This window comes from Malaclemys terrapin, chromosome 5, assembly GCF_027887155.1.
Source record: "Malaclemys terrapin pileata isolate rMalTer1 chromosome 5, rMalTer1.hap1, whole genome shotgun sequence".
In the NCBI taxonomy this organism is placed as follows: domain Eukaryota; kingdom Metazoa; phylum Chordata; order Testudines; family Emydidae; genus Malaclemys; species Malaclemys terrapin.
Window position 1 is genome coordinate 6,598,632 of NC_071509.1, and position 24,126 is coordinate 6,622,757.

General features: G+C 49.4%; 1 protein-coding gene across 1 annotated transcript in view; it reads left to right on the forward strand.

Annotated features, from left to right (window-relative positions):
• GFRA4 (GDNF family receptor alpha 4) overlaps positions 1-24,126 on the forward strand; it is a 150,032-nt gene that overhangs the window by 90,767 nt on the left and 35,139 nt on the right. The window contains exon 2 of the mRNA XM_054030666.1: positions 5,653-5,931. Coding sequence (XP_053886641.1) covers positions 5,653-5,931 — 279 coding nt within the window. The remainder of the gene's footprint in view (positions 1-5,652; positions 5,932-24,126) is intronic.

A 24,126-nucleotide genomic window follows, 5' to 3' on the forward strand; every position in this document is an offset into this window, starting at 1 on the left:
GCAAGCTACAAATGTAATCTTAACATTGGTAACGACAATACAGATGAGCCAGGGAACTTCACAACTGCACGGCTGCATCCTTGGACACCAAAATTTGGTGTCTGTCACCCCCATTTTGTGGTTATCTTCTCCATCAAAGCCATGTTTGACCATTTTTTGGACCATTCTGAATAAACTGGAGGTTCGTTTTCCGAGTATTAAGTATTTTGCTGCTAATAGACATATCAGTATCGAGTAACCAGTTTGAATTTCACTGTCAGTATATTAAAACCAGGATCGTCTAACGGCCGTTTGGTGGCCCTTCCATGAAACTAGTTGATAGTGTTAGCCCATCCCCTACTAGGCAGGTGTCCACACTACAAAACTCCCAGAATGAGCTGGGAATCTTGGTGGAATGGGGCTGGAGACTCACAGCATCCTTTGGCCCTGAAAATCAGAGTGAAGACATGTTGCCGGGTGTAGCTGTCCATGGATAAACAGAGGACTTCAGGCCCTTGTGCTTTCTGGAATCTCTCATCAATGCTTAAGTGAATTAAGTAAAAACCTTTCAATTAAACTAGAATGACAGTAAATAGCTACTGCCACCTAGTGGAGGATCTGGGTGGCCATTTTCCTCTGAGCAGTAGAAAACAAGGCAACTGACACTCTCCCTAGAGTTCAGAGTTGCAGCCGCGTTAGTCTGTATCAGCAAAAAGAACGTGCCTTGTGGCACCTGAGAGACTAACAAATTTATTTGGGCATAAGCTTTCATGAGTTTAGCCCACGAAAGCTTATGCCCAAATAAATTTGTTAGTCTCTAAGGTGCCTCAAGTGCTCCTCGTTCTTTCTCCCTAGAGTGAATAGTTTGTCTCGGAAATAACGGCGATCGCTATGGTCATCCTCAGGACTGTGCCTGAATCCTAAACCCTTCGAGGGTTTTGAATCCACACCTTGTAAATGCGGAACGTCAATATTTAAAGGGACGTTGGCAGATCGTGTGCGAACCGAAATTTTCAGTGGAAACAGGTTTTATCTGCCGTAGGTTTGCAACCTGAACATTGCAATGCTGGGCTAGTGTCGGAGAATTGGGGCATGTGAACCTGGCGTCTGAGTACCCTGCTCATATCTTAACCTGACACTCCCCCTGCAGCCTCAGCTGGACAAAGCATGTTTCACGTCATTCCCCAAACTCTTGCCCAGCGTCACCATCCACATCACTGCGATGTCTGGCCCCAGAGCCAGCTACGTTTCAGTGCTGGATGGAGCTGTCCCCATAGCGTAAAGTGGGACCTGCTTGGTCAGTAAAATACTTTGAGATCCCTGAGTGAAAAGCACTATAGATGTGCTGAATACTATTTAAAACACGGGATGATCCTGATTTCCCTCACATGGTGAAAATCAGGAGTAACTCCGCTAAAGTAAGGAAAGCTACTCTGATGTGAGATCAGAAGGATCAGAAATATTTCTAAGGATCTGACATTGGGTATATATGGCCATATACAGGATGTGAAAATAAACTTCTGACCCCACCTGCCCACAGTAAGAGTGTGGAATTGACATCAAGCAAAGGGAATAATACAGGCAAAAGGACTTTCAAAATACACAAATAAAGAGAGACGGGAGCTGAAAGTTCTGTTACAACAAAGAGGCAGTAGGGGAAAAAAAACATATCCATGGTCCAAATGCCAGGGACCTGAATTTGGCACTCACATACTATGGTGATGGGCAGCAGTGTACAAATCATAAGGTAGAATTGTGTTGAGAGAGACCCCTCAAAGAACATGGTGAAAGCAAGACCATGAACTTGCCCATCCTTGTCAAAGAAGATCTGATTTAGGGCGTGCAGATCTGGTTGCCCCATCTCAAAAAAGATATACTGGAATTGGAAAAGGTTCAGAAAAGGCCAAAAAATTATTAGGGGTATGGAATGGCTGCCATATGAGGAGAGATTAATAAGACTGGGACTTTTCAGCTTGGAAAAGAGACGACTAAGGGGGGGATATGATAGAGGTCTATAAAATCATGACGGGTAGGAGAAAGTAGATAAGGAAGTGTTATTTACTCCTCCTCAGAACACAAGAACTAGGGGTTGCCAAATGGAATTAATAGGCAACAGGTTTAAAACAAAGAAAAGGAAGTATTTCTTTACACAACGCACAGTCAACCTGTGGAACTCCTTGCCAGAGGATGTTGTGAAGGCCAAGACTATAACAGGGTTTAAAAAGAACTAGATAAGTTCATGGAGGGTAGATCCATCAATGGCTATTAGCCAGGATTGGCAGGGATGGTGTCTCTAGACTCTGTTTGCTAGAAGCTGGGAGCGGGTGGCAAGGGATAGATCACATGATGATTACCTGTTCTGTTCATTCCCTCTGGGGCACCTGGCATTGGCCACTGTTGGAAGACAGGATACTGGGCTAGAGGGACAATTGGTCTGATCCAGTATGGCCGTTCTTGTGTTCTTATGTCCCTTTCGCTCATGGGCAGGTTAAGACGCATCATCCATATTGTAAATTACACAGATTTTCTCAGAGAGACACTTTCTTTACGTTGCATAAAATGACTTCCGAGGGCCATGCTGGGGGAAAGGTGATGTTATGTTGTCTGAGCAGCAAACATACCGCTAACAATAAAAATCCCCCAGATCTTTTAGTTAGTAAATAACACGATTATGGAATGGGTCATTTGTCACATCCCAGTTAAAGTTGCTTCCAGTGCCTGCATCGTAAACAGAAAGCACCAGCATTCAGGCCATTAGAACTTGATCTGTAAATCTTGCTCCCGGTCTCTCTGTTCATGTGAGCGGGTCTCAGCTTGAGAACATATTCACTTTATATTTTGTAGGCAAATTTTTGAATCCGTGAATGTTTGATTTATTTTAAGTAGGCTCCCAAAGTACCTTACGGTCTTTGCAGATTGTCTGTGTTTATACCCGGCATGGTTAGTATCTGCTGGAGTTCACACTGGGTCCCAACATCCATTCCAACCCACCTTTGCCAGTTGCTCATGTGATGCTGACAAACTAATTCCTTTTAGGCTGAAATTTTGCACATTTTTTCTTAGCCCAGACACTTTTTAGAACATCTGAGCAAAATCTGTTGTCCGTTTTTTTCAGTTTTTTTCAGTAAAAAAAAAATATTTAGACCTTTTCCCAGTATGTTCTGCTCAGAAAATTTGTGCATGGATAACTCAGCAGTGACTGAAGGCAGAGACACCAAACTTAGCTTGTTTTATAGATCTCATTAAGATTTAGAGAGCAAGCTCAGTTTGAAGAAAGTTGGTTCAGTAGTTTTTAAGGTTATAAGAGCTGAAGGGGGAGTTTCATGCATGCCTAAAAGAATGTTTCTATCAACCTTTTGGAGTGATCTAAACAATCCTAAAGTGCTGAATAAATTGAGATCCATGAATAAATTAGGCTTGCCTTGAACTAAAATTTGTCTAAAGTTTTGAGACAATTTATGCTTTCAGAGATGGGGGAGTTTGAGATGATTTGGAGTTTGACAGGATTGCTGTGGTTGAGAGCCAACCTCGGCATTTCAGAGCAGCCATGTTTGTGCTGGCCAGGAGCTTGGATGGACAGAATTTAAACAGCCAGATTCCAGCTGGTGCCCTCCATTCTAGCCAACACAGAAGCAGCTCTTACCAAAAACATCCTAATGCTGCAGAATGAGGCCCCCTCTCACTGGGGTGGGACACAACGGCGCTGAGCAGCCATTTTGGACAGGGAGCAAATGAGAACGTCACGTTAGTTTGAAATGGCAGCCGGGATGGCAAGGCCATTCTCTCACGCCAGGAGGATGTCACATCCACTCTGTAACCTGAGCGTCCGTCCCACAGGATACCCTCCCCCCAACTGTCACCCCCGGCTCTGGGGAAGAACAGCCACCTGCGATCCAGGCCAGCATTGAGCACCACACCCAAACGTTGGGGCTGTGTTCAATTGTGACGTGGTCACAGGGGCAGCTTGGATGGCTGAACGAACAGAGGGCAGCGAACGCATGTCAGCCACTTTCCTTCAGGCCGGGCCTTTCCTGGACTTGGTGTTCTCCCCTCTGTCTGAGATGCTCCATCTGCTCTCATGCCTGTTCACCGGGGAACACTGGGCCACCATCACGCTGCGTGCATGGCAGCGTCATGACGTTATGTCATCATAGTGCTGCACGGAGACCCCAAATTCAGCACCCATCACGGCACGGCTTTGTGTTAGTCCCTGGGCTTTTCCCAATGAGCTCTCTAGGGTGTCGTAGGCCAAGGCCCCAGGGCTCTGCAGCCCCTCGGTCCAGAGGTGCCGACTCCGTGGGTGCACAGGGGCTTGCAGCTCAGACAGACACACCTGTGCTAGCTCTAAAGTAGCCGTGTCGCCGCGGCTGCACCGGCAGCGAGATGAGTTAGGTGCTCTGAGTGTGATCCTGTCTGAAACCGTAGGTACCTACTCGGGGCAGCTAGCGCCCCCTGGTGCAGCTATAGCTATGCTGCTATTTTTAGCTAGCTGGCTCGCTCAGAGCTAGTGTGGGTCGTCTCCAGGAGATGTAGACGTACCCTCAGAGGGGAAAACTCGAGACCCCTCTGCCGAGACATTGGAAATGATCGGACCAGGCACGAGCCCTGGAGGGGTCCTAATGGCTCGCCGGTGACAAACTGGCCTGCCCCCGGAACATACACCGACCCAGTTACCGCACACCGGGGGGCTTGCCGCTGCACATCCAAACCTCCCCGCAGTTACTGAGGCTGCATGCACTTAACGTTTGGAGAATTTTCCCATCCGCCGCCCCACCGAAGGCGCGAGAGCGAGAACGCGCGCATGCGAAAGGGGCTGATTCTCCTCTCCTCCCGCATACGCCGCTGCCCTCCCTGTGGCGGGCAAGGCAGCCGCACCACGCTCAGCTGGTGGGAGACGGAGGGGAATCGGCAGCAACGCAGTAGGTCTGTCCATGCAATGGATTGCAGGGCTGATCCACTGCCTTTCGTCTGGGATCGTACAGTCAAAGAGCCAGATTTTTCCACTGGTGTAAATCACCTTTGACTTCAGTGGAGCTCTGCGATTTCCATGGGCCACAAAACAGTGAAAGAAGACATAGAATACCAGGGTTGGAAGGGACCATGGGAGGTCATCTAGTCCAACCCCCTGCTCAAAGCAGGACCAATCCCCAGACAGATTTTTGCCCTGGATCCCTAAATGGCCCCCTCAAGGGTTGAGCTCATAACCTTGGGTTTAGCAGGCCAATGCTTAAACCACTGAGCTATCCCTCCACCATCAGTTCATTCCCGGGGCTTTCCCTGTGCCAGCGTAGGGCAAAGGGGGCATGTTGTCCTCCCAGTTCCCCTGTAGGCGAATCTGTAGAGGCTGTGGGATGGTGTTGCTACACACTGTTAAGCAGCTGCTGTATTCCACCGTAGGCACATTAACAGCAGGAGGGGAGGTGACTGTATGTTGAAGTCCTGATTTTGCAGTTTCGACTTGTGCCCTTGAGATCAATGGGAGTTCATGAGTAAGGACTTCATGAGCGGGCCCATTGTTTGTAAGGTGCTTGGGGGAAGCCAGGCCATTGGGCTTGTATATTTAAGCAAAGACTTATTCAGAGCCTGGCCCAGAAAGTGGGAGTTGTTGTTGAATTGCTTTGATCTTCAGTCTGGGAGCATCGCACCCTGACTCTCTCTCTTGTTCTCTTGCAGAAGCCATGACGGAAGCAGTGAGTTCGGGCAGAGATTGCCTGCAGGCCGGGGAGTCCTGCACCAATGATCCCAGCTGCAGCTCCAAGTTCCGGACCCTCCGGCAATGCATCGCAGGCAACGGCGCCAACAAACTGGGGCCGGACGCCAAGAACCAGTGCCGGAGCACGGTGACGGCCCTGCTGTCCAGCCAGCTCTCCGGCTGCAAGTGTAAACGGGGCATGAAGAAGGAGAAACATTGCCTGAGTGTCTACTGGAGCATCCACCACACCCTGATGGAAGGTCAGTCGGGGCCACGTCTCAGCGGGCGGGTTTTCCAAACCGGGTCTTAAAAAGGAAATGTGTGTTGGTGAAACACGCCAGTTCCTGCTCCTTCTAGCCACAGAACAGGATCAGTGCAGGGAGCAGCTGGGCTAGCGTCTTCCCCCCTTGATATGGGCAGACTGAAACCTTCTCCAGGCAAGTTGAGTTGCCATCCAGATGGTGGCCTCTCTGCTGAGATGCCCATCTGGTTTGCAGTTAGTGCTGCCTCTGGTGGTGGTTTTTCATGCCCACTCAGATCTCACCTACCCATTTTCCCCAGGTTTCCCACCAGCCACATCTGATGATAGAGAGTTTTGGTTCCTTCAATGGACCAGCAGTGACTTAGACATGACAGGCTCTGCAGTCAGTCGCCTGGGCCACTCAGGTCGGGTCTACGCCTAAATCTTAGGTTGCTCCAACGACGTCACTCGGGGATGAGAAAAATTCACTCCCTGCGCAGCGTAGTTAAGCCAACCCAAGCCCTGGTGTAGACAGTGCTAAGTTGATGAAAGAAATCTTCCTTCGACCTAGCTACTGCCTCTCAGGGAGGTGGATTTGCTATGGTGAAAGAAGACCCCCTCCCATTGCTGTGGTGAGCATCTACACTACAGCGGTGTAGCTGCAGCGTTTCTAGTGTAGACATGCTTCAGTTCTGCTACCAACGGTATCCAGAATGGTGTTAACAAGGACATATCAGAGTGGCTACTTCATGCCTCAAGCTAAGGTGAGCCCTGGGCCGGGGGTATGTGTGCAGAGCTGCTACGCCAGCTGCATCAGCTAGACCATTTCATCTTCAAAGCCTTTGGTCTAATTCTGCATTGCCCCCTTTATCTATCATCATTATGACATAGCGCCCAGAGACCCAGTCAAGCTCCATCATTCTGGGCTCTTCACCGAAAGCAATCCCTGCCCCAGAGAGCTTGCAGCCTGCATTGTAACGACGTCTCTGGGCGTTCCATGTGGAAGGCACTTGGGATCAAGCCCCAAATTCACTTAGGGTACATCTACACTACAGCGGGGAGTCGATTTAAGATACGCAAATTCAGCTACGTGAATAGCGTAGCTGAATTCGACGTATTGCAGCCGACTTACCCCGTTGTGAGGACGGCGGCAAAATCGACTTCTGCCGCTTTTTGTCGGCGGCGCTTACTACCACCTCTGCTGGTGGAGTTAGAGCACCGATTCGGGGATCGATTGTCGCGTCCCGACGGGACGCGATAAATCGATCCCCGAGAGGTCGATTTCTACCCGCCGATTCAGGCGGGTAGTATAGACCAGACCTCAGCTTCATTTCTCCCCAGCTGTGGGGTGGGGAATTAATTATTATGAAGTGATTTTTCCCAAGGCTGCAGAGAGCATCAGTGACAGAATGTGGGTGTTCCTGCCCCCTCGTGCCTGTGCTGACACCACCTGGACACAACTCACACATTAGCACAGGGATGTTGTATTTGTGTTTCCAGCACTGGGAAAGAAATGCAAAACACAGGGGATACTCGGTGTGGTTAAAGCACAGAAACTGGGAGCCAGGAGATCAGGGGGTAATAGATTTATACATTTTAAGGCTAGAAAGGACCATTGTGAGCGTATTGCAATCTCAGCCAATGATTCCTGCATCAAGCCCATATCTCCTGGATGAGCTAGAGTTTGTCTGTTTGTTTCATACATCTTGATTTAAAGACACTCAGTGGTGGGGAATCCACCAAAGCCCTTGGTATGTTGTTCCAATGGTTAATTACCCTCACTGTTAAAAACATCCACCTTACTTCTAACCTGATTTTGTCTAGTTTTAGCTCCCACCCATTTGATTTTGTTATGCTTTTGTCTGCTACATTAGATCCCTTCCCATATAGGTACTTCTACATGGTTCTTTCCCTAACTGTGCTACAGTTCTGCTTTGTCTAAATCTCTTTACTGCTTTGTACCTCAGTTTCTCCATCTGTATAATGAGGCCAATAATCATTATCTAACTCCCCGGTGGCTATGAGACTTAATCTGTAATGTTTGTGTCCTGGGTAGAGATCTGTAACTGGGGAAGTGCAGCATTTTTCTTAAAAAAAGGAATAAACTAAAACTGTTTTTTGTTGAGTTTATATAAATGTCCCTTTCAAGTCAGTGTTGAAGAAATAATGTGGTGTGGGTGACAAAAAAAAAAACCAAAACAATCTGGGAGTTGTGATGGATCACAACCTCAACATGAGTCAGCGATGCGATGCTGTTGCAAAAAAAGCAAATGCAATTTTGGGTTGCATTAACCGAGGCACAGCATGCGAGTCACGGGAGGTGATAGTAACGCTCTACTCGGGCCTGATTAGGCCTCAGCTGGAGAACTGTGTCCGGTTTTGGTCAGTGCCTTATAGAAAGGATATGGAAAAACTGGAAAGGATCCAGAGGTGAGTGACAAAGATGATCAAAGGGATGGAATACAAGACACATCAGCAAAGGCTGAAGGAACCGGGTATGTTTAGTTTGGAAAAGAGGAGATGGCGGGGGGACATGATAGTGGTCTTCAGACACTTGAAAGGCTGCCATAAACAAGCTGGAGAAAAGCTGCCACAGAGGGCAGGACAAGAAGCAATGGGGTCAAACTACAGCACAGCACATTTAGATTAAATCTCAGGATAAACTTCCTGACTGTAAGAACAGTAGGACAATGGGACAGACACCTAGGGGGGTTGTGGAAGCTCCTTCATTGGAGGTTTTCAAAAAGAGGCTGGAGCCATCTGTCTTGGATGGTTTAGATACAACAAATCCTGCATCTTGGCAAGGGCTAGACTAGACGGCCTTTGCAGTCCCTGCTAACCCTGTGGTTCTATGTTTCTAAACCAAACTCTGTTGAGTTTCCTGCCTGACCGTGTCTTTAGGATGTGTAAGATTTGCGGCGCATGCTCCTGACACTGCATTTCATCCCCGCACCCTGCAAATATTTTAGTAAATGTTGATTTAATATTTTTTAAGCGCCCTTATAAAAGTGCACATCAGCAGCGATAACTCTCCCCTGTCAGGCCTGCCAGTGTTTTATGCACCATGAAAATTAAATGAGGAATAAAATGGCCCCTTCCAACCATAGGCTGCAGAACAGATAGGTTAATAAAATGCTGACAGGAGCAGAAAGCAAAGGTGCCGAGGGCGATGTTTGGATCGAGAGGCTGAGCAGAACAAAGTGAACGGGAAAGGCGCTGCCCAGACCTACCAGCAGCAAGGACCGCGTTGCCCATCTCTCAGAAACCTGAGTGCAGCTCTTAGGCTGAACCTACAAGGCGCTGAGTGCTGTGAAGTGAAGTCATTGGGAAATAAAGGGCTCAGCGCCTTGCACGATTGGGCCCTTCTTTTGGTTTGCTTGTTGGTTGAGTTCACTGTCAATGAAATCCCCAAAGCAAGGCATTTCCAGGGCTATTGTGGAGAGATACACAACCCGGGGCTCTGCTTCCATTAGCTATTGTTGTTGTTAATTATCTGTGTTACCCTAGCACATAGGAAACTGTTTTATCACCTTTTTCAGATTAGTCCTTGCCAGCAGGGGCGACTCTATGTTTTTTGCCACCCCAAGCATGGCAGTCAGGCGGCCTTCGGCGGTGTGCCTGCGTGCAGTCCGCTGTTCACGTGGATTCGGCGGCGTGTCTGCGGGTGATCTGCCGCCGCCGGTCCCACGCCTTCGGTGTGCCCGCCACTGAATTGCCACCGAAGCCACGGGACCTGCGGACCTCCCACAGGCACGCCGCTGAAGGCTGCCTGACTGCCGCCCTCACAGCGACCGGCAGGCCGTCCCCCGCGGCTTGCCACCCCAGGCACGTGCTTGCTGCGCTGGGGCCTGGATCCGCCCCTGCTTGCCAGCCCAGTGAGCAATAAGCCAAATGGAGAGTTTCCTTTTTCCCCCTACATATCGCCACTTTTCATCTTCATTTTACGGAATGAAAAATTGATCGTATGAAGGTTTGCATGACAAGTGGCTTAGCTTACGCTGATCTTTCAGGTTACCGTCACATTTGTTGGCTGCTGGGTGATACAGAAACTCGGAAATCAACATGGCTAACAATGATTGGAAGACTATGCTAAAGTCAGTGCTCAGGGGAGGAGCAAACAACATGTGCAATCATGTGTGGCAGCTCTGCAGGTCACGAAGGGTCACCGTATCAAAGCTTGGTTTGATAAACAAGCATCTGAAAATATTAAGAAATGTCAAGTACTAAAAATATTGCTTGGCATAGTCAAAACTTCCGCTACTTTAGGTGTCGCCTTCCACGGCCACCGTGAGGTGCTGGAGAGCAGCAAGTGTGGTATTTACCTGACAGACATAATACAACTTTTGCCCAACAGATCAGCGACACCAAGATAGTCAAATACTTGAGCAAGACAATTACTGGGGAACTTATACGTCTTTTAGCAGGTGATGCATACTTAATATCAGCAAAGAAGCTATGTTTTTTTTATTGTCATTGTAGATGAAGTCATGTATATTAGCCATGTTGATCAAATGGCCATTTTGCTTCGCTTCGTTAATGTTGATTGTGCCAAAGGAGTGGCAGATATAAAAGAGCAGTTTGTAAGCTTTGAGCAGTAAGTGAGGCAGATGCTGCATCCTTGTGTGACCGGTAATGTTTTATCCTGCAAATATGGATTAAACGCCAAATAGATGTCTGGACAGGAATAGGATAGTGCCAGTGTTATGGCCGGAGATCATGGAAGATTGCAAGCAAAAATGAAAGAATATCCTTCAGGCAGGGGAGACAAAGTGTGGGCACCATACATCCATTGCCCAGCACATCACATTAACCTCGTTTTGGCACATGCTGCTGAAGGTAAGGCCAGTCCAGATCTGAAGGTTTTCTTCACAACTTTGCAGGAAATATATAAATATCTCAGAGACTCTAACCATCGATGGGAAAAATTAATGATTAAGTCTAAAGAGAATCTTTATCTTCTTTATCTGTATCGTGCTTGAGAGAGTACAGCTTTGCAAAAGGAAGAGGAGATAATGATGCATTTCAAGCCCCCCACAGAAGTTGACAGGATTGATGCAGCAGATGAAATTGAACACGCTTCTGAAGAATGAAGGAGACCTTTACATCTAAAGGTACGCTGCAAGTCTAGATGGGCAGCTTGAATGAAATGAGGCAACGAAAGTAAATTTTGAGAATGTAATTGAATGCCTAGAAGATTAAACTGTTGCCGAACGCAGGAGTAGCGAGGACATATGTTGAGCAAAAAGCAACCTGTCTTTGATGGCTTGGATGGTTTACCTCAATCTATTATGGTGGCATAGGATCTTAGTTATCACAGCTGCAGCCTCTGGAATCCTACAGTCAAAGCAAATTGTCCTGTTCTAAGTCCTCTGGACTTTTGAGAGCACAGTGAATGATCTCAGCAAACTCAGAGCTGAAGAAAAATATGATAAAATTGTAAAAACATCTCAGAGCAGGTGGGAAGCAATAGGTTTTGAAAACGCAAACTATCCAAGCCACAGGAAGAGATGCATATGCTACATGGATGATGAATTTGCACACAATTCTGCATTAGAAGCAAAGGTAACCATCAAAGAAAATATTTTATACTTAAACAATATGATCGTGGAACTAAAATCTCAGTGTGAGGGATTTCAAGAGATAGCTCCTCTATTTGGTTTCCTCCATCCCAGGCAACTTCAAAATATAACTTTAAAGAAGGAAGTTCTTAAACTGATGGGAAAATACTCATATTTTTCTTTTAGACTTGATTCATGAGATTGCCTTTCAAGATGTATTATTTTACAAAGAACACATAAGTGTTCATTTTGTTGCTTGGAGTCCAAAGCTACTTGAATTTCAGTGTGTCAAGTTCTCTTGATGCTGTTTTACCAGAAATGGAAATGTTGTTTTACTTTTTCTCACCGTAGCAATTGGAGTGGCTAGTGCTGACTGCACAATAAGCACATTAAGACATGTCAAAAATGACATGTGTTCAGTATTATGACAGACATGGCTGAGTGCCTAGTTCTCCTGGCCGTTGAGAAAGATGAGACAGCTGGACAGCATCGTAGAATAATTTGCCAAGGGAAAATGTCGTCGGGGTGTGAGGGTCCAGTAATTGGATATACACAAGCCAACACAATTTGGGTGAGAATCCACTTTCGTTTAGGCCTGTGCTTTTTGTTTTATGGGACTTTTCTTCACTTTTTATCTTTAAAAAAAAGCCGAAGTTGATGTGACCATTGAGCCCTAAGCTTCATGTTTGGTGACCAGGCTCTGCCCCTTAAATCTGCCCCTGATTTAAGAGAGTCCTTCCAGTTTGACTTTTATTCTTCTGGCAAGGTTCTCAACATAGGGCTTAGTTCAGCCTTTCTACCTAACCATTGCCCTGTGGGTGGTGTGGAGTTGTGCAAGATGTTTCAATTTTACAGTAGTGCTGTAACTTTCTGAATAAATTATTTTCAAACTCTGCCCCTTGGTCATGATGGATCCTTTCAGGAAAACCAAATAAGTAATTGAAGATCATGTTTGCCGCAGTCTTGCCTGACTTGGTGGTGGTAGGGTAGGCTTGGACAAACTTAGTGAAGTGATCCACTATTACTAGGATATATTCATACCCTCCTTTGCTTCTGGCTAGGTGCAAGAAGTCCATTGATACAAGCTCAGACGGTTCTATTGTAATTATGTTAGTGGAGCTCTGGAATGCTGGTGAGGTTTTGACACACACGTACAGACTCTAGTGGTGCGATGTTCAATATCCCTCTTCATCTGTGGTCTCTTGTGAGACTGATTTCTTGCTCTGCTCCTAAATGTCCCATCTCTTGGTGTAGTTCTTGATATTTCAAGTGATCCAGCTGATTTCATAAGTAGGTTTTCTGCTAACGTATTCCATCTGTATCCAAATGCAACCAATGCCATTCACCCATCAGGGGCAGAGATCTTACCACATCCTCCTGTGCTCTTTTGGTTGTTCAGTGTATGCCCCCAAGGACTTATAATAAAGAATTTTAACAATAGATGGATCTTCCTTCTGAGCTACAAAAATGTCTTCTCACTGAATAGGCGTTACGGTGGATTTAATAGCCATGGAGAAGTCCTCTGCTGCCAAAGGGTTGGTAGTAATAACTGCTAACCAAGAAGACAGCATTAATAACATCTTTGCTGGTCTCTTCTGTGCCTTTCATCATATATTTTTTCCACATCAAGGGGCATTCTGGATAAAGAATCTGCAACCACATTAGATTTCCCTGGACAATATCTAACTTTAACGTTAAAGTCAACAACTTCTTCAACCTAACGGTGTGCTTTGGCATTCAGCCTGGCAGAGGGGAGGACATAGGTTCATGGGTTGTTATCCCTGTAAACTGTGAAGGATTGTGCATAGTGGAGGTAGTCACAGAATTTGTTAGTTACAGCCTGCTTCAAAGCTAGGAACTCCAGCTTCCCTGAATGAAGGTGATCATTTTTCTTAGCTGTAATTAGTGTTCTTGACCCATAACCAATGATTCTCGGTTTACTTTCCAGACGCTGGTATAAGACTGCACCTAATCCCTTACTGGAAGTGTCTTCTTTTTCCAAGTCCACTTTTGATGGTGTTGTGTGACAGATTCCAATGGAACAGTCAACAAGTCATAGAAATGGCGTTGCTACTTGAAAAAAAGTCTTGAAGTAACTTGGATAATAGGTGAGGAAGCCTAGTAGTTTGCGAAGTTCCCCGGGGATATTTGGTGGCTTATCTTCAAAATCATGAACAGCCAACGTGTCAGATGAATCCATCTTCTAACCTTCAGCAGGTACCTTCATTCCCAAGTAAAGTACCTCTCTCTTAAAGAGCTCACGTTTGGCAGCTTTCATCTTAATTCCATGCTTCTGCAATACTCTCCTTACATTCTCCATGTGTTCTTCAAAAGTGCCGCTGCACACAAGGACATCATCCAGGTAGGGAATGCATATCTCATCCCTAAATTCTGCAAGGCTCTCTTCCATACGTTGCTGGAAGGAAGCAGCCTAATCCATTCGTATAGACCTCATGGAGTAATGAAGGCTGTGAAGTGATGGGTTTCTTCAGTTAATGAACCTTGAGGGCCTTCCCTTGATCTAAGATGGAGAACCAAGATTTACCTCTTAATCCACTCAGAACATCTTGGATTCGAGAGATGGGTTGCTTGTCTGGTCTGGTTCTTCTATTCTGTTCCAATAGCTGATGCAGAATCTTAGATTATCATCCCTTTTCTGGACACATCACACTGGTGATGAACAGGATGACTTTGATTTTGTGATCCATCCCCTGTTTAGGAGATCTTGCAGGTATTCCTTGACTTCTTTATACAGTGGATAAGACACTGAGATGTAAGTCTTCTGTACATGTTGCTGGTCATATAACTTGATATGCATCTGCAGACTAGGTATCAGTCCCATGTCTTCGACTCCTCTTTCAGCATCTGCTGGGCCATTTTCCTTTGCATCTCTGTTAAACGGCTTAGGTTCAGTGCTGGTTCAAACAGACCTTGATTATCCCCTCTGGCTAGAGGTAGTTCTCTTTGTTGGCTTAGCCTTTGATCCTTGGGACTGTCATCTCTCATTTTTGACACTACTGCCACCAGGAAGGATTTTATCTACTGAGTATCCACTGGAATTTCAGATTTAATCTGCTGTAAAATTCCAAGCGCAGTTCATCCTTTCAGAATGATGTCAAGGGATATGTATCTGGTAAGACGATTCTTTTAGGTATTTTCACTGGTGTTCCTTTTTTGTCCAAATTCTCAGGTGACTGAGCAGCAGACATCTGGCTCAAATATTGCTGTTAAACTTTCAGTATCCAGACCTGTATGAATCCATCATGTTACATTAGTGGGGTTTTTTTTTCCTTTGGGGATAATCACATTCCTTCTCTCCATTTGAAGCATGCTCGGGTTTCAGAATTGTCGTTTCGGATGATGTTCACAAGAGCTTCCACTTTTGCCATGGCAACGTGAGGAAATACACATTGAATATTGTCAGTGAGGCTACATGCTGGTGCCTCATCAGGTGAATTTCAGGATTTGCAGCAGTGATATTTGACTATCTTCGCAATAACATTGTAGTGTTCTACCTTGCTCTGACCAGTCCAGGAACATCAGAAAGTCACCATCTTTGCTTAATTGGAATGGGACGTCAGTCCGTCCTTTATAAGGGATTTGAGTTCCACTGGCAGCTTTAAGGCCAAGACCATCTTCTATTTCCCGTAACTCTTTGAACTTTCTAAAGTGTGTCTCTGGGAGATTATCTTCTACCTACCAACTTGAGACCTTGCGTACCTGTGCTCTAGTGTCCCATAGGACTTGACAAAACACCACCCCGTGCATTTATTTCTAACTAAAGTAGCTATTCTTGTTTCCTGCTTCTGTGTAAGATGGCAACGGTAGGCTGCTCCTGGTAGATCAGACGCCGTGTCAGCTTTGTCTCTGCTCTCTTGTGATTTTCCTGCATGACATCCTGACTGATCGTATTCATTACTGCCACATCTGAAACAGTGGTCACAAGTACTGCCTCTGGCAGACTGCCTGCAGCCGCACATCCTTTTCTCTGGAGCTGCCTGTCTGCCTGTTTGATCAAGCCATTATGACTTCTGGACAGCTCGCTGTAATATCTTCATTTCGGCATCCACACCTTTGATTTAATCCCCACTAGTCTTTAGTTCCGTTATCTCATTCATTAATGAGTCACCTTTGGAGACTCCTTTCCCCTTGGGAGGAAGTGCTGCTTTGCTGTGGCCTTGGCTACACTGGCAATTCACAGCGCTGCACTCGCTGCGCTCAGGGGTGTGAAAAAACACCCCCCCTGAGCGCAGCGAGCGCAGCGCTGTAAAGCACCATTGTAATCAGCGCCTGCTATTCCCCTCGGAGAGGTGGAGTACTTGCAGCGCTGCGAGAGAGCGCTGTGAATCCGCAAGTGTAGCCAAGGCCAGTCTGCTGCTCTGTGTAGGGCCATTCCGCACAAGTACATGCTCCAGTCCCCAACTTCTGCTGCTTCTCTACCACCTCACCTATAGCAGCATGCAACGTCTCAGTCAGGGTCTCCCCGCAACCGGTCTGTCTTTTAAATAAAGTCACATCACAGTCTGAATATTAGAGAGAGAAGGTTGATGAGATAATACCTTTTATTGGACCAACTTCGGATGGTGAGAGAGACAATCATTATGCTCTCCAATGAACTCACATAGGAAAATGCTAAAAGACAAAAACACCCTATCACCTGTGGGTGACCACTTTTCACAGACTGGTCACTCTATGTCTCACCGATCAGTCCTCATCCTGGGAGCGTAAATTCATAACTCTTCTAGACACTCAAAATCACAAACTGAACAGAGACACTGGATTTAGGGCTTATTACAACAACCTGTAACCCACTAACCTCCTCCTTTTGTCCTATGACTGCAGAGGTGTTAATGGGCCATTCTGCCTTGAATGGTCCCTTACAATGTGCTAACTATTTATGCTAAACAATCTGTTCCACCTGGCAGTTAGCGGTGATGCTGAGAGTACCTTTGCCAGATGTGAAGAAGAGCTCTGTGTGGCTGGGAAGCGCCAGTGAAGCTATGACTTCACCCACCTTGTCTCTAATGTCCTGGGACCAACACAGCTAAGGCTACACTGCATACAAGTCTGAATATTGGCATTTTGCTGTCCTGCCAGGACTGACTGGAGGAACAGGTTTTGTACAAGGACAGGTCGTATCTTAGGTCAGATTCAGCTTCTTATGAGGCAAACTGTACTCTCTGTCTCAAATCAAGCGTCTGGGCTAGGAAATCCTGAGGTGTCTCTTCTGGCTCTTGGGAGCTGCAGGTGAAGTTCAGTTGCATCTTTTTCCTAGTAATAGGACCTTAAAATGTACATCCGTTTTTGGCAGACTCAAATTTAGGGTTACCATATTTTAATTTAAAAAAAGGAGGACACTCCATGGGGCCGGGGTCCCGGCCCCGCCCCAACTCCGCCCCCAGACCTGCCCCAACTCCGCCCCTTTCCCACCCCGCCCTTTTCCAAAGTCCCCGCCCCAACTCCGCCCGCTCCCCTGAACACTCCGCCCCCCTGCTCCTCCCCCTCCCCTGCTTCCCGCGAATCAAATGTTCACAGGAAGCCTGAAACAGGGAGGCAGCAGGTAAGCTGGGGCTGGGGCAGTGGCGGGGCGCGAGGAGGCGCGGCCCAGTCTGGCCCCCCCCGGCCGAGCGGCTCCCTCCGGTGGCCGGCCGTCCTGGCCAAGAGGCTCTGGCCCCGGCGTCTCCCGCCTGGCTCAGCTTGGGCCCTGGGGCGGCAGCCCTGGTTCCAGCCGAGCGGCGCCGGCCCCAGTGGCTCCAGCCCTGACCCAAGCCCCAATACCCCTCCCTCCCTATTTTCCCGGACATGTCTGGCTTTTTGGGATTTCCTCCCAGACGGGGATTTGAGGACCAAAAAGCTGGACATGTCCGGGAAAATCCGGACGTATGGTAACCCTACTCAAATTAGTTTTCCTTCCAAGTAGCCCCTGAGCCTCACCCCAAGGCAGACTGCCCTGATCACAGCTTCCGTGATCTCTGCTTCACTGTACCCCTTGGGAATCCCACTTTCAGTTGCAATCTACAAGGTGCTGAGTGCTGTGATGTGAAGTCATTAGCAAAGAAGGGGGGCTCAGCACCTTGCAGGATTGGGCCCTCTTTTTGGTTGAGTTTACCGTCAATGAAATCCCCGAAGCAGCGCGCTGCAGGGCTGTTGTGGAGGAATACGTACCGGGGTGTCTGTGCTTCCATGAGTTATTGCAGTGGCGGCTACAGGCACCAGCACTCCAAGCACGTGCCGGGGGCGGCAAGCTGCAGGGTCGCCCTGCCGGTCCCTCCGAGGGCGGCAGTCAGACTGCCTTCGGCGGCATGCCTGCGGGAGGTCCGCTGGTCCCGCGGATTCGGCAGCAATTCAGCGGCGGGTACGCCAAATCCGCGGGACCGGGGACCTCCCACAGGCGCACCACCGAAGGCAGCCTGCCTGCCGTGCTTGGGGCGGCAAAAAAGCTAGAGCCACCCCTGGCTATTGTGTACCCCATTGCAGGGCCCCATTGTGCTAGGGGCTGTACAAACCCAGAACAAATAAAAAGTCCCTGCCCCAAGGAGCTTCCAACCTCAGCATAAGATAAGAGACAAGAGATGGATATAGACTGATGGGGGAGTACGAGGGAACAATGAGGCAATTCGGTCAGCATGACAGGCAGTGCTGTCTGCACACCAGCAGCCCGACCATCGTCCAGTTTTTTGTAGGCTTCACGGCAAAGGAGAGTTTTGAGACGGGATTTGAAGGAGGACAATGGGGGCAGCTTTTTGGATGTTTATGGGGAGCTCTTTCCAGGGGTGACAGATTCTTCCTAAAAGTGGGGGGCCACAAGGCCCTGCCCCATCCATGGCCCTGCCCTGTCCCTCCTATTCCCCCTGAGGCCCCACCTCCTGGCCAAGCCGGAAGCTGGAGCAGGGCCAGGGAGCCACGGACCCTCGACCTGTCAGGGGGTGGGTGGGGGCCCGAGAGCAGCCCCCGAACCATGTCCCTGCCCAGTTCAGATGGAGGGTCCACTGCTGTCCAGGCTTCCCGGGCTGCTCTTACCCTGGTGGGGCTCCAGCTTCCAGCCTGGCCGGGAGGCAGGGCCTTGGGGGGAAGAAGACAGGAAGGGGGCCGGCCTGTGGCGAAAAGTGGATGGGCCAGGCTCGTCCACTCTCAAAAGTGACTAAGTGATTACAAGAATGACGGAGATTGACTGGGAGGGGCCTTGGAAGTGAAGACAAGCAGCTTCTGTTGGATGTGATAAGCAAAGGGGGGGAGGGGATCCGGCGGAGGGATGCAAAGCGAGGGGTGATGAGGTCAAAGTGACGAGCTAGGAAAATAATCTTTGCAGCAGCCTTCTGACTGGCTGCGAGTAGGGCAAAGTTGCATGTGTCACGACCAGAGAAAAGGAAGTTGCAGCAATCGAGACCCTGGGGCCCTACCAAATTCACCGTCCATTTTGGACAATTTCACGCTCCTAGGATTTTAAAAATCATAAATTTCATGATTTGAGCTATTTAAATCTGAAATTTCACGGTGTTGTAACTGTAGGGATCCTGAGACAAAAAGGAGTTGTTGGGGGGGTCGCAAGGTTTTTGTAGGGGGGTTGCAGTTCTGCTACCCTTACTTCTGCGCTGCTGCTGGTGGGGCACTGCCTTCAGAGCCAGGTGCCCGGCTAACAGCCGCCGCTCTCCGGCCGCCCAGCACTGAAGGCAGTGCAGAAGTAAGGGTGGCCATGCTGCCACCCTACCTAAAATAACCTTGTGACCCCCCTGTAACTCCTTTTTTGGGTCAGGACCCCCAATTTGAGAAACACTGGTCTCCTCTGTGAAATCTATATAGTATAGGGTAAAAGCACACAAAAGACCAGATTTCACGGTCCGTGACGCGTTTTTCATGGCCGTGAATTTGGTAGGGTCCTATGGAGACCCAAGACGATGACAGCTTGGACAAGAGTTTTGGCTGTTTGGATGGAGTCGAAAGGCCGTAATCTAAAGATGCGAGACAGTAAGAATTGGCACGATTTAGACGTAGCCTGGATGTGAGGATCTAGAGAGAGGCCCACGTGGAAGAAGATGCCCAGGTTACAGACCTGAGTAAGAAATAAAACATTGGTGGTGTGGCGTCCCCAGTGATTGAGAGAAAGGAGGTGTTGCTGAGGGCTTGGGGGAGATTAGTCAGATCCACTTCCCCCAGGGACTCTGCAGGCCATCGTTTTAGGTTCTGCCAGGGTAAGCACCTGGGCTGGTTTGTTTACCTGCCGCGTCTGCAGGTTCGGCCGATCGCGGCTCCCACTGGCCGCGGTTGGCTGCTCCAGGCCAATGGGGGCTGCGAGAAGCCGCGGCCAGCACATCCCTCGGCCCGCAGCGCTTCCCGCAGCCCCCATTAGCCTGGAGCAGCCAACCGCGGCCAGTGGGAGCCACGATCGGCCGAACCTGCGGATGCAGCTTGCCAAAGGTTGCCAGTCCCTGACCTAGAGCATCCCAGGTAAAGAGGAAAGCCTCCGCTCTGAGGTTCCCCCATGGAAAAACTAAAGCCTTGGAGGGCGGGGGGCAGGTAACTTACTGTGTTCTAGTTGTGTGAGAAATGCAGCTGGTTTCCCATCCAACAGTTGAAAGCAGAGCAGGTCATGGCCACTAGACCCCATTCCTTTCCTATGCGGTGCTTGGCCAATCTACTCTCCGATGGAAATGGTTCAACAACTGAGTAATAAAGACAGTTTGATCCACATTTTGGCCTTTTTCAAGCAAGAGAGCATTATCAGCGTCCCCGGAGCCTGAAAGCCAGACCTCGGAGTGGAGTGCTGCACAGAGGGGTATAGACAGAGGTAGTGACCAAGGTTTAGGGTGACCATATTTCCCAACGGGAAAATGGGACATTGCGTGGGGTTAGCCCAAGTCCCCCCATCTCCTGCAAACGGGGCTGGCCCGAGCTGCTCTCCCGAGCCCAGCCCCCCCCCACACACACACACACCCAGGGCTGGCATTGTTGTTCGCCCCAACCCTGCCTACCCCCACCCAAGTCTGCCATCCCCTCCCCCCCCGAGCAAGGCTGGCATCACCGCTAACCCCCCACCCCCACATGTTCCTCTGCACTCTACGTTTTTGAGAAAAGTGGGCATTTGTCCCATTTGCTCTTGCCAACTGATCAAAGTTGTGATGGCCGGGACAAGGCTTAAAAAAGGGACTGTCCTGGCCAAAATGAGCTATATGGCATGGGCGGCGGGTATCATAGGCTGGGGGAGTTCAGCCTCCCCCAGCAGCCAGGGGTGGCCCCGCCCACATGCCGCCCCATTCCCTCTCCTGCTGCCCGCTCTATGGGTGGCTCCTCCCCTGTGCCATGGCCCCGGCTGGGGCTGCGCTGCCATCTCCCAGGGCTAGGGTTACCATACGTCCTCTTTTTCCCGGACATGTCCGGCTTTTCAGCAATCAAACCCCCGTCCGGGGGGAATTGCTGAAAAGCCACACATGTCCGGGAAAATGGCCGGCACTTCCTCTCCCCCTGTGGCTCTGCTCCACTCCTCCTCTCTCAGATTTACAGAGCCAAGCTGCCCGAGCAAGCGCTACTGGCTTCAGGCAGCACCCCCCCCCCCGCCTCCGGACCCCGAGCCCCCAGCCAGGCACTTCTCCTACCCGGCTCCAGCTGAGCTGCTCCCACGGTGCAAGGTCCCGAGGCAGGGGGGGTGCTGCCTGAAGCCGGTAACGCTGGCTCCTGCAGCTCTGCTCTGTAAGTCTGAGGGGGCGGAGCCGAGCAGCTCAGTTGGAGCCGGGGGAAGGGACGTGTCCAGCCAGCTCTGGGTCCTGAGGTAGGGGAGGGCTGCCAGAAGCCAGCAGCTCGGCTCTTACAGTCTGAGCTGGGAGGAGCAGCTCAGGTGGAGCCCAGGTAGGAGAAGTGCCTGAAGCCGGTAGCACTAGGGCAGCTTGGCTCTTAAACAGAGCCGAAGAGTCAGGGAGCAGCAAAGCTGGGAGTACCATGCGCCGCTGATTGCACAGGTGGGGGGCAGCGCTGGGGGAGCTGCTCCGGGGAGTCGCCAAAAAGCACTGACTGTGGTGGGGGAGGAGGGGAGGGCAGTGTGAGAAAGGCAGGAGTGTGCAGAGGGATCAGAGCTCTGGCTGCGATGGGCATCGGGCTGCCTTGCCTGCAAGTGGATCAGAGCTCCTGGGGCTGGGGTGTGCTGTATGGCACTCAGCTCCCCATTTGTGATGAGACACAGCAGTGTGGTGGATCACTGCGAAATACCTGCCCAATCAGAGCTGCGGGGGCAGGGCTTGCAGGGGCTGGCTCCGACAGCTCCCATTGGAGCTTTTCCCAGCCAATGGGAGCCTCTGAGCTTGGCTTGTGGCGGGCCAAGCACGTGGAGACCCTGGCTGCCCCTGATCCTAGGAGCAAACACAATGCCAAAACGAAAATACAAAGTTCACTACATATAAAGAATTACGTTTTAGAATTAAAGAATTAAATAGCTCAAAATGTCCGGGATTTTACCGGGCAGGGAGGAGAACTGGGTGCTCCAAGGCATCTGGGGAGCTGGGAAACAGAACAGTGTGAGCTGCGTGTCCTGACCGCTCCCAAAAACTGAGGGCCGGGGCAGATCCTCCACTGAGCAGCTTCATTAAAGTCATGGGAGTCTATACTAGTGGAGTGCCTGACTTTAGAATTGGTGCAGCTGTTTCGTGTGGCTGGGAGGGAGGAGGGGGAATGTGGGGTGCTCAGGGGAGGGGGCGGAGACTTTGGGGAAGGGGTTGGAATGGGGACAGGGAAGGGGCGGAGTTGGGCGGGGCCGGGGGTGGGGAAAGGGGTGGGACCGGGGGAGGGGAAGGGGCGGAGCCGGGGCCCCATGGAGTGTCCTCTTTTTTCAATGTTCAAATATGGTAACCCTACCCAGGGCTGGGGGAGGGGCTGGGGCGGTGCTCGGCGCTCTAGGGTTGGGGGGGCTGGGGGCACTCTGGGGTTGGGGGCGCTAGCCTGGGGCGAGGGCCAGCAGCTGCAGTGATGTCCAGTGGGACGGGGGGATAGAAGGTGCGGGGCCTCGGGCGGAAGGAGTGGAGCTGGGGGCTTGAGCCAGCAGTTCACCCACCACCCATGCCGTATGGTCACCCTACCCAAGTCTGTAATAGCAGGGGGTGCTGTAAGTCAGGGCTGAGACACATCGGCAGAGTTGTGTGGGTGCTCTACACTGGAATAGCAGGGGAGTTGCGGGTCAGGATTGAGACGCATTGGCACAGCAGGGCTGGAAAGGCAGCGAATGCTGTAAATCAGGATTTGACTAGGTTTTGCTTCCCACTGCTCGTGACCCGGCTTAACTCGGTGTCGTGAGCCCCTTATTTTCTCTGAGCAGCAGATTGACTCGCACGTCCATTAATCACCACTGGATCTTTGTTTGCTCTGCTTTCATTTCCTTTGGGACACATTTTTCTAATACTAGTTACATATTTAAAAATCCCACATGTCTAATTGGCTAAACAAGGAAGCCGATCTGAAACTGACTTGCAGAGGCTTTGCTTTCATCCATACGTACCCAGGAGGCCAGAAAAGCTTCCTAGAAGCCTTTATGAAAATCAGTTGTGGAACCATATGCCCAGGGAATTTACATAGCCTAGCATTTACTCAGCATCTATTGAGCAAGTCTGTGTTTAGGCACTTCAGTATTTGGAGACACACTACCAGATGCCATGTGGTGTCATCAGAACATAAAAACTGCTCCACTGTAGCACACGAATGGTCCCCTATGCAGTCAGTGGCAGTCCCAGGTAATTCAAAGAAAGCTGTAAACTTGCCTTGTCATACACCGGTGGTAACTGCATAGAGCTGTGCATCAAGGCGGCGATTTCTTCCTGACCCCAGCTGGTGATCAACATATGCCCTGAAGCATGAGGTTTGATAGCCCTTTTATCCCAGCTAGTGCAGCTCAGGCTGCTGATCTTATCCATATAAATGTCTAATTCCCCCCAGTGTTTGTTTGTTTTTAAAACTTACTAAGCTATTTCCCTCAGTAATACTCTGTGGCATCAGTCGGTAGGATGGCACATTATGGTCCTTGGAGTTGATAAAAGGAGAACTCTGATGGAATAAAATTTCCGATATCCTTAATCTAGACCGGGAGGCTTTTGCTGGGGCTGCGTGTCATTCACTCTATGCTCAGCTGGAAAGAGCAGCATGCATTGGGAGCAGATGCAGTGTTAATAAATATCAAGGCACACCCAATCGAGGGTAAGGCAATAAGCAGCAAAACCTAGGGATGGCTGTCTGGAAAGCAGCAAGTTCGAGAAAGACCCCAGGGGGGGATAGAATGCTGGGTGCGTAGTGAATGAAAATGGCTACCATCACATGTGTATTCATGGAGTCTGTCCAGTTCCTTGTATAACTGGGCCCCTCATTGGTAGCAGAGAGGCCAAGAACTGAATAGTCCAAGGAAACCAAACAGCTCTCTCGCCCATAGAAATTAACCCACCCAGGCCAAGGTTTAGGTTCATTTTCAAGGGGTAGCCTTGGTGAAATCTCCTGTGGCCTGTGCCGGGCATAAGGATAGGACTTGGCTCCCCAGGGTTGTTGATCTGGCGTCTTCTACCAGCCCCTAAGATACTGAGCATTACTCTGGGGAAATGGACTCGCTATAAGAATAGGCATCATGGAGACCCATAATGCAAAGGCTGTTCTGCAGACTTTTGCACTGAGACAGGTTTCTAAAACACAAATCT